The 10,650-nt window shown below is 45.8% G+C and overlaps 1 protein-coding gene across 1 annotated transcript in view; it reads left to right on the forward strand.

Annotated features, from left to right (window-relative positions):
- Nucleotides 1-10,650, forward strand: part of PEX5 (peroxisomal biogenesis factor 5) — a 10,993-nt gene extending 343 nt beyond the window's left edge. The window contains 14 exon segments of the mRNA XM_010291190.1: nt 380-415; nt 592-724; nt 1,430-1,564; nt 2,682-2,787; nt 3,987-4,077; nt 4,404-4,520; nt 4,906-4,998; nt 5,179-5,298; nt 5,875-6,018; nt 8,820-8,890; nt 9,055-9,270; nt 9,411-9,576; nt 9,772-9,929; nt 10,300-10,650. Coding sequence (XP_010289492.1) covers nt 380-415; nt 592-724; nt 1,430-1,564; nt 2,682-2,787; nt 3,987-4,077; nt 4,404-4,520; nt 4,906-4,998; nt 5,179-5,298; nt 5,875-6,018; nt 8,820-8,890; nt 9,055-9,270; nt 9,411-9,576; nt 9,772-9,929; nt 10,300-10,501 — 1,788 coding nt within the window. The 3' untranslated portion in view covers nt 10,502-10,650.

Raw genomic sequence — 10,650 nt, forward strand, 5'->3', positions numbered from 1 at the left:
AGCGCAGGGGGACTGTTGGTACAGATAGGCTGTTTTTTCTGGGGACAGAGGCCATGGGGTCACCCAGTTTGTCCTACAGGGTTGTGGGGTAAGGGTCTGCCTGAGGAAGCTGTGTTTATGGTCATTCAGAGTATGTTGGTACCTGTATGCGTTATTGTCACAGGCCCTAACCCAGAATGTGGTGGGAGCGGGGTTGGACGGTATCACTCAAGGTATTCCTGCACCTTTAGCTTCTGCATAAGTAGGCAGCTAATGCGAGAAAATGCTGACAGCCTAAGCTCAAGAAGGAGGAAGATGTAAACTAATCAGGTCATGGGGTGTGTGTGGAGAGGGGTATGAGGTCAAAGCCTTTGGGACAATTGCCCACTATTCCCTGTAGGTATCCAAACCACTGGGAGTGGCCACTGAAGATGAGGTAAGAACAGACTGATGCATCTCCTTACAGCTTTTCTCATCAACACTGTTTGCTATTTCTCCCCTTACCTGATATTAATCTTTCCTTCTGACAAGTCCATTTCTTTCTGTCATGCTCCATGGCTCTGCCTGTTCATCTTCTATGCTATGTTTGTAATGCATCTCTGCCTTTGGCAGCTGGTTGGAGAGTTCCTGCAAGAGCAGAATGCCCCTTTACTGCCCCGTGCACCCCAGACCTTTAAGATGGATGACCTGTTGGCTGAGATGCAAGAGATTGAACAGTCAAGCTTCCGTCAGGCCCCTCAGCGAGGTGAGGGGAGCTAACGTAGATGGAGAGCTGGAAAAGGTCTCGGTGTTACGGTTAAGCTTCTGGCAGGGTGGTTCCCATCTATTCAGCAGTTCGAGGTTGTATCTGGAGTATTGTTTCCAGAATTAGGCTTCCCAGTACACCGACATACTGGAACAAGTCTAGTGGAGATGAATAAGGTTTTCAGGGACTGGAATACATGGTGTAAGAGGAAAGGCTGAGGGAACTGGGTTTGTTCATCCTGGGAAAGAGCAGTCTAAGGGACAGGGAGGGTGGGGGATGGAGTGTCTAGTTCCTGTCTTCAGCAGCTACAGCCAGGTTCTTCACAGTGATACACAGCAAAAGGGCAAGGGGCAGTGGACACAACTTGCAGAAAGGGGAACTGACTAGTTCTAAGGAATAATTTCTTCCCTTGGAGGGTGGTTCAGTACTGGAACAGGTGCCTAGGGAGGCTAAGGGAATTGCCAGCCTTGGACAAGTTCAGAAGTTACCTGATGAATGCCCTGAGCAACCTAATCTCTAGCTTTAGTGTTAACCTGCTGTGAAAATGCTAGCAGCCTCCAGAGATTCTTTCCAAGTGTAATCGTTCTGTGATTTTATTCTAACAAAGAGAAAGGGAAAGATCTGAGATGATGAGAGCTAGCCTGGAACACGTAAATGATGCCTCTGAGTCCTCCAATCTTCACTTCTGTGTTTTTCTTCTTGTAGCTCCAGGTGTGGCAGCCCTGGCACTGTCTGAAAACTGGACCCAGGAATTCTTGGCTGCAGCAGATAGTGCTGGTGATGTCTCTTCAGATTACAATGAGGCTGACTGGTCACAAGAGTTCATTGCTGAAGTGACAGGTGAAGGATGCCTTTTGGAATCACTGTCAAGATGTTGCCCAGTCACATGCCTGTGTATAGTGGAGAATTACTGAATGTGAAATTGGAGTAATGCTTTGGGCTCAACAGTCAGTGTTTCCTGTAATAGCTTTAATGGGGGGGAAGCTGCTTTGCAATGACTTAGTCAAATTATGAACAATGTGGTGTGAAAGCTTTTATGCAGGTGTAAGGGTCTTTTGTTTTTAGCTTAGGTTACTTGAAGAACTTAAGAGAAGCATGCTATTCAAACTGCTTTTGTAAAAATTATGGTTCAACTGATGCAAATTCTGGAGATGGTCTCATAGTGCTTCTTGCTTACATATTCTCTAATTCCCTAATTGCTAAATTTGCCTTTGGTACAAAGGTAAATATTGTTCAGTGTGCCTTGGCCAAATACCTTTTGTCAGTTTTATGGCAGTAGAGGGATGTTGCACCTTCGAAAACGTGCAAAGTGAATGTTCCTGGCCCAAAGGAACATTCTGTTCTGCTTTCTGTTTCAAGGAAGCCAGTAGTTTATCTGAAAAGACATTCTGTATTGTGTATAGAGCTGGGGCTCGAATAGGGTTCTGTTACCATCCGTGACCTAATGTGGAAGTTATGAGTAAGATTTAAGTAGATGCTATTCTCTTCTTCAGGAGTGGCCACTGTAGAGAGCCAGGTAGTGCCATTCTTTGACCTTCACTCTTTATGATTCTGGGAATATAAATCAGCACTTACAAAGGTCTTTGAGAAAGTTCTGATGAAAACCTAGTGCTTTGTAGGCTATGCTTTTGACAGAGACTTGTAACGCATTGCTAATTTTCTTGACCTACATAGTATCTCACATGGAGCAGATAAATAAATTGTGAAATTAAAGTAGAAGGTTATAAGGTTATTGGCACCACAGTGGCATCTGTACACAATCTGAACCCAAGGCTTGGTTTTTAGATCAGAATAAACAAAATTAGAAGAAACAATTTAAACAATTTTTGCTTGAAGAGGTCTTGTCTGTATGTTAGCTAACCATGTGTAAAGTGGAGAGAGCAAAATCTAAAGTTAATCTGAGTGATGGTCTGCTTATCTTAGGCATTCTTCTTTTCATTCCTGATGTCCAATGCAGATCCGCTGTCTGTGTCTCCTGCCAAGTGGGCAGAAGAATACCTAGAGCAGTCAGAAGAGAAACTGTGGCTTGGGGAATCGGAAGACCAGTCTTTAGTGGATAAATGGTGAGTCTGTCTTCTGAAGACTAGTTATTGCTGCCAGGCACTTGGGTGGGTTAAATTTGGATAGGTGGTAGAAATCTGCTATGGCCTGAAGGCTTTTGAGTCGTTTAAGCTAGGTTGGTGTTCTCAGGCCTTTGATTTCAGAGGAAAGAGGAAGCAATGCTTGGAAACTCAGTTTTTAAGAGAACCTAGCTTTTCTATTTTCTACTTTCAGGAAGATATGTAGGCTAACTTAATCTCATGCCCAATGCAAAATTCCTTAAAGTGATTTCAGGGGTGAGTTCAAGAACTCCTAATCAAGCAGAACTTTCTTCTACAACAGATGCTTTTTTAGATTTACAGATCTCAAGTACTAGACTCTACTAGTTGTAAATTTTCATAATTTTATTATCCTTATCTGGCAAACCACATCCAACCTTTCCTCTGTGTATTTCTAGATTCAGACTTTCAGTCTTTATTTTCATGTGTTTGTGTGGTATATTAAAGAGCAGTCTATTACTACAGATCTTCTCTGTATAGGTACCTGTTGATTACAGTCAAGTTTTTCAATTAAAGCAGCAAAACACAAGCAAGCAATTTGGGCTTCTTAGATCTTTCATATTTGGATTCTCCTTCCTCCTGGCTCTTGCCTTTTCTGATACCTTTCTGCAAATACGGACATTATTGAGTTATTGCCGCAGTTCCAAAGACTTCACCAAGACAGTGTAGTGGTAACACCTGGAACTGGTCCTATCCCGTTGTAAGCGAGACAACTTATTGAGTTGTGTGCTTGCTATGAGTCCTCAATCCTCTGCAGAGTTGATGCTTTTCCGAGACACTCTTCCTGTTCTGTGAACATAACCTACTTTCTTTGTTCTTAGATATATGACCTTGCTTTCGGTAGTGCTAAAACTTGCAATGTCTGTTAGCATGTGAGCTTGCCAAGGAATCCAGACTGTTCTGCAGAGCTGTGTTGTCACTATAATTGTTTAATTCTGCTACTGTTTGTGTCAGTCACTTGCATAGTTAGCCTAGTAGTAATTTGAAATTTTTGCAGATGGATGAAGGTACTGAATCACTTAGGAGAACCCTGGAGTCTTTGAGAAGGGGGTGTATCCCTCAATACTGTTGTCTGGCCCATTGTGTAGACCACTGTTAGTGAAAGAGTTCACTGTTGCCTAGTATCAAACTATCCCTTTTCCTTTTACTGCCTTTGAACACAGGTATGAGGAATATCAACCTGAGGATGATCTTAAGCAAACTGTTAGTGATTTTCTCTCTAAAGTGGATGATCCAAAACTCAAGAATTCTGAGGTAAGAAATTCCCTGACTGGGGCTGACAGATGTGTAGTGTGAATAAGGGGTGTGGGGAATTGAGAAGGGGGAAGACGGTAAAGGAATAAAGCCTCCTGCTGTCCCGTGTTTCCATTTTTTCCCTGATTCCTAGAAGCTGAACCCTACAATCCACTCTAGTTATTATCCATCTCTACCACATGACTCTGAAGTCCTGTCCTCCCTACCTTTTCGGGCCTTTTGTGCTGCAGAGAGAAATCCTCTTAGTGAAGGAGAGGGGTATGGGCAGAGGGCTTGTTGGCAAAGCGTCTGCCCAGCTCCACCCTTGTTTCATTTCTCTGCCACAGTTCCTAAAGTTTGTCCGCCAGATCGGAGATGGGAGGGTATCGATCGAAGCTAATCAGGTGACCCACAGAGACCAAGATCAGGCAGAGCAATGGGCAGCTGAGTTTATACAGCAGCAGGTAGGAGCCCCAACCCTATGTGCTCTGAAGGAGGAAAGCTTTTTGCCACAGTGCACAGTCTGTGGAGCGAGGGAGAATGGCAAGTCCAACTCTCAGCAATATTCTACTAATGACTAGGCTGGGGGAGATGAGGGAGGGGCTGTTGGACTCTTCTTAGCAGAGTCTAGCCAGAAGCTGGGAAGGTATTTGGGCAGTGTGAGTTTTCTCATCTCCTGTAGCACCTGGGAGGAAGGGGATATCCAAATGAACTCTTTTCAAATGTACGGACCATCAGTTCTTGCTGATGGGGAGGAGGGTTCATCACAGACCCTCCTGCTGTTTTGGGATGTGCCTTGAAGTTGTCAAATTCTAAAAAGAAAGGTGTTTTCTGTTTCCAAACTCCCAGGGGGCATCCGATGCCTGGGTGGATCAATTTGCACGATCTGGGAACATGTCAACTCTTGATACGGAATTTGAGCAGGCAAAGACTGCTGTGGAGGTAAAGCTGATGGAGGAGGATGGCTGGGGTACCAACTGAGAGCCCATGGTAGGGTTACGTCTCTCCTTGGAATGCTGTGAGGAGGGCTAGAAACATTTAAGAGGGTGTGTTCTGGGTTGTCTAGAGCTCAGTTTATGGTTGAGCTAGAGGTACTCTAGTCACATTCTGTTTTCCCTTCAGTCAGATGTGGACTTCTGGGACAAACTCCAGGCAGAATGGGAGGAGATGGCCAAGAGAGATGCAGAGGCTCACCCGTGGCTTTCTGATTATGAAGACCTCAGCTCCTCGTCGTATGACAAGGTAACAGAGAACAGGGTCTGTCAGCCCTAGCACTGTGATGGACTGCCTTGAGGACACTGGCAGTAAGTCTGCCTTGCAGGTGAGCTCCACAGACCACAAATGCTGCTAGGATTCCTTCTCGCACTGATTTTTTGCTGTCACTTGCACACTCATCCCAGATCAGCTAGGGGTTAAGCAATACTGTTTTCACTTGTGTTTGTCTGCAAATACTGTCTAGTTCTCGTCTGACACCAAATACCAGTTAATGCTGGCTTTCTTTGCAATGAGTGCAAGTGGTGTTGCCCCACACCCCCAAGCTGATGTGACCCACACCAGATGTTTAGTCTGTTGCAACTTATTCCAGGTCTATTTGGGGGGAATTTTTCAGCACAGAGCATGCAGGAAGAAGAGCCATTGTTCTCTGATCTCTTACATCCTAGCAGAGAGGATGAACTGCTGGCTGGTCTGCAGTTTGAGTGTTTCTGACGCAGTAAGATTAGACTGTGCTGTACTAGTAGAGAGTTCTTTTCTAGTACAGAGTTCTTTTCTTCTTAAGTCTGTCTCCTAGCATTAGTCCCTGTCTGTCTTCCCCGCTAGGGATACCAGTTTGAGGAAGATAATCCCATGAGATATCACCCAGATGCATTTGAAGAGGGGCGTAAGCGCCTGGAGGAAGGTGATCTCCCCAATGCTGTCTTACTTTTTGAGGCTGCAGTGCAACAGAAGCCAGATCATATGGAGGTGAGTGAGAGCAGAGATAACAGGCCTTGGCCAAGTGTCCTGCTTCTTGTATCCTTCCCTTGTAAGGTGACAGGGTGTGTGTAGAGAACTCACGTCAGTGTTAGGAGCTGTGCAGGTTGTGTGAAAATACCTAATATTTCTGTGGCTCTGGGTATGTAGCTGATGTATGTGAATCCCCAGGAGGGCTGCGGGCAGGGAGGTTTATGACTAAGGTCAGTTACAAAAAGCACAAAGACTCTGGCCGAGAGCTGTGTAAAATCTTTAGAGCACGTGAGACTCTGTATGGAGCCAAGACAAGGAGTTCTCACCTCTTAAGTTGCTTCTGTGGAAGTCTTTATTGGGATTGCAAGTTTGGCGATGGTTATGGCAGATGGTAACTGCTTTCGATATCTGTATTAAACACTAATTCTAAGCAGCTTGTTAGTCTAGAGGTTCTGGTTAAGTCTTCCATGTAGATGCCAGGAGAAGATGTAACACAGAAGGATTTAGAGAGATGGCTTGGTTGTCTTCACAGTCTTCATTTGAAGCTGTGAGCCAGAGAATGATTTTTATACTGAAGACAAATTTGCAGCTTCTAATTCAGTGAATAATTAGTTCCATAAAGCATTTCAGCTTCTGCAGGATGGATTGAGAAATGGAATAGTCTGTGTGCCTTTCTCCAGCAGTAGAGACATGGATATTATCAGGAGGAAGGGGAAGAATGCAAATACACCCATATTGTCCATTTCTGGAGGAGGAGAACATCCATGTTGTCTATCCCTGAGAAGCCTCAAGGACTCAGGGATGCTGAATTCTCAGTGTGTCTGAATCAAGCCCTGCTAATTGTTTATAATTGGAAATACCTAATTTTGTTAATCCTGAGGTTTAGATGAGAGTGACTTCTCGGAACAGGGGTTCTTGGCTTCTGGAATACAAGCATCTAACTTTCTAGGGTACTGGGAGTAGATGAAAAGTAAGCAGAGATTTTGGAGACCTACTTTAGCTTTAAAGTGGTCAAAAGGTGTTTCTAGTATTCCTTTAGAATTGGTACCCTTTTCTCATTGGCAGTGTGAGCTGCAGGCTGAACATAATGGAGAGGTAGTTGAAACCTTAGGGGAAGAAATCCTGGGCCAGTTCTGGCTAGCTGTATTGAAAACATTCTGAATTCTACTGTGGCTCTGCAGAAAGTACAGGAGAAGTCAAGACTTCACAAATGGTACAGTGATCGAATAGACTCGAACAATTGCTGGGAGGGAAATGTCATGGTTGCTTTGGTCCAGATCACAATTTTACCTTAGCTCTTTTGCCTGCAGAACACTATGCAGTTATCAGTGGTCAGCTCTTCTTGAATTGCAGCTAGCTATATGGTGAGGTATTGGAGGTTTGAGACAGTAGATTGCCTCTTCCTTGTGGTGGCTTGTGCAGTGTGTCTGGGTCTTTGCTAATGAAACAATTTCCTCCTTGAGACAGTGGATACTGCATTTTGTGACTCATTCAAAAAGGAGGTACTTTATGCTCTGACATCCTGCCAACTATATAGCTTATTTTTGAGCAAGGGGTGTGGTTATCAACATAAAGTGAACAGGGTCTTTGGATTTAGTGCCTTAATTAAATATTCCCTGTGTCAGCAGCCTGGAGATGGAGGTGGTTTTCATGTACTGGTGTCGTGACGACTGAAGATTCAGGAAAATAACAGTGCTTACTTTCAGGTCTGATGGTCATCTCCCCAAGATTATCACTTGCTAGTGGACCACTGCACACATGTATACAGCTGCCTACCTTGGGGGTCTCATTATTATTATCACTGCTGCTATGCCATTTTGTTCTTAGGAAATAAGAGATCTGCTTTTCCCTCTGTCCTCTGCAGCTTGACCACAGTTAGAAGTTAAAAGTGGTGATTCTGTGACTTAAAAGTGTAAAACTGCCAACAGCTGCTTTTTGATAGATCTCCAGGTAGACATTCACTTTTTCTCACTATAAAAATGCCAGTTTTATTGGCCTTGAGGACCTATGTGCCATAAAACCTATATGTCTTTGTCGTGGTTTAGCCCCAGCCAGCAACCAAGCACCACGCAGCCGCTCGCTCACTCCCCCACGATGGGACGGGGGAGAGAATCGGAAGCGTAAAAGTGAGAAAACTTGTGGGTTGAGATAAAGGAGGAAACTCATGGTTTGAGATAAAGACAGTTTAATAAGTAAAGCAAAAGCTGCGCACGCAAGCAAAGCAAAACAAGGAATTCATTCACCACTCCCCATGGGCAGGCAGGTGTTCAGCCATCTCCAGGGAAGCAGGGCTCCGTCACGCGTAATAGTTTCTTGGGAAGACAGACGCCATAACTCCGAATGTCCCTCCACCCCTTCCTTCTTCTTTGTCCCAGCTCTATATACTGAGCATGACGTTATATGGTATGGAATATCTCTTTGGCCAGCCTGGGTCAGCTGTCCTGGCTGTGTCCCCTCCCAGCTTCCCGTGCACCCCCAGCCTGCTCGCTGCAGGCCAGCACGAGAAGCTGGACTGTCCTTGACTACTCAGCAACAACTCAAAACATCAGCACCTTATCAACATTTTCTCATCCCAAATCCAAAACATAGCCTCACGCTAGCTTCTGTGAAGAAAATTAACTCTACCCTGGCTGAAACCAGGACAGTCTTTTGAGAGGAACTTTTATTTGTGGCTAATGTGTATACTTGCATATATTTGTTCTCAGTCTGAAAATGTGTGAGATAATACAGTGGATTTAATCTCTTGTGTCTGTGGTTTATCAGCTGATCTTTTTCTCTGGATGTGAAGTCTGAGTTTTGTGCATCTTTATCTTCTCCAGGCCTGGCAATATCTGGGAACGACCCAAGCAGAGAATGAACAGGAGCTTTTGGCAATCAGTGCCCTCAGACAGTGAGTGTTGCAGAAGCTAAGCATGGCTCCTTGTCTAGTGCATAATGCTACAAGGACTGTATGGCTAGCATGGTGTGCTCCGTCTTGATTATGTTACCTCCTGTATCTGGATGTCTCACAGACTGATTTATTACTGTATTAATTTTTCTTTCTTTGACCTGCAGGTGCTTGGAATTGCAGCCTGGAAACCTCACAGCACTCATGGCTTTAGCGGTCAGCTTCACCAACGAGTCCTTGCAGAAGCAGGCATGTGAGACCCTGCGGGACTGGCTACGCCATAAACCGGACTATGCACACTTGCTGGAGAAGGAACCAGAGGAGAGTGTCTCAGGGACAAACCTGGGACCTTCCAAGCGTGTCCTAGGTTCCCTGCTGTCTGAGTGAGTTGGGGCTATAAATTTCAGCCTTCAGCTGAAAGGCTTCTTGGAGGGTTGTGACCGGTCCAGGCAGGAGCAGAGGGAGCAACCCAAGGTCAGCTTGCTCTATAGTACACCAGTGTCTTTGTTCTGTGCTTTTTCAGCTCACTGTTCGTGGAGGTGAAAGAGCTGTTCTTAGCAGCTGTGCGCAGCAACCCCTCAACTGTGGATGCTGATGTTCAGTGTGGCCTGGGTGTCCTTTTCAACCTTAGTGGCGAGTACGAGAAGGCTGTGGATTGCTTCAGTGCTGCACTCAGTGTGCGCCCCAATGTAAGAGAGGGCAGACTGTGGATGCTGGATGTACCTGGAGGTTTGTGGGTGAAGGTTTGGGTGGAGGTGCTGCTTGTATGAGAGGTACATTTTTGGAGTGGAGTAATAGGACTGATGCATGGGGAAGGGAGGGTTGGCTTGGAGCTTAAAAAGATTCAGTTTATCTCAGCCCTTTCTCTCTGCCCCCTGCTCCAGGACCATCTTCTGTGGAACAAGCTTGGTGCCACCCTGGCCAATGGGAATCGGAGTGAGGAAGCTGTGGCTGCATATCGTCGGGCACTGGAGCTCCAGCCAGGATACATCCGCTCTCGCTACAACTTGGGCATCAGTTGCATCAACTTAGGTGCCCACCGGTGAGCATAGGATGGACAGATCTGCTGTGACCCATGAGTGTGCATGTGTTTGTGGGAGAGGGACTGTGATAGGTTACTAGGGCAGCGCCACACTGCCTGCAGCCTTCCCTTGGCATAGGAGAACAGAGTGAGCGCATGTACTCTGCCCTGAGAACAGTGTGTCATGCAGATGCAGTTGGAGTAGGGGCCATCCGGACTTCAGTTTCTGTTAAGAGGGAAAAGGGGCATCTCTGATGGTTTTGGAGTGGGGCAGGATCTGGTAAAGAGGAGGAAACTGTTTTTGAGGGGAAGTACTTTAGAAGCAAATGGGGGAGGGAGTATGAAATGTACATCTTCTCCAGTAAGCATGTGTATGTTCTCATGTTGACAGTGAGGCTGTGGAGCACTTCTTAGAGGCTTTGCACATGCAGCAGAAGAGCCGAGGTCCACGGGGGCAGCAAGGAGCTATGTCTGACAACATCTGGAGCACCCTCCGCATGGCCCTCTCCATGCTGGGGCAGAGTGATCTGTATGGGGCAGCTGATGCCCATGATCTTCCCACACTGCTTCAGGCATTTGGCCTCCAGCAATGACTCTGGGATGGGCTCCCCTGTGAGTGCAGGGTTGGCCCAGCCCAGCAGTGACCTTCCTTAGAGAGAAAGTGTTCATTAGCGTTCACACATATCTTTGCTCTGGTAGGGCAGATCATTGGCAACTGTTTTTTTCAAGGACCTCCTGCTGA

The sequence above is a fragment of the Phaethon lepturus genome, unplaced genomic scaffold, assembly GCF_000687285.1.
Source record: "Phaethon lepturus isolate BGI_N335 unplaced genomic scaffold, ASM68728v1 scaffold4167, whole genome shotgun sequence".
NCBI classification, from domain to species: domain Eukaryota; kingdom Metazoa; phylum Chordata; class Aves; order Phaethontiformes; family Phaethontidae; genus Phaethon; species Phaethon lepturus.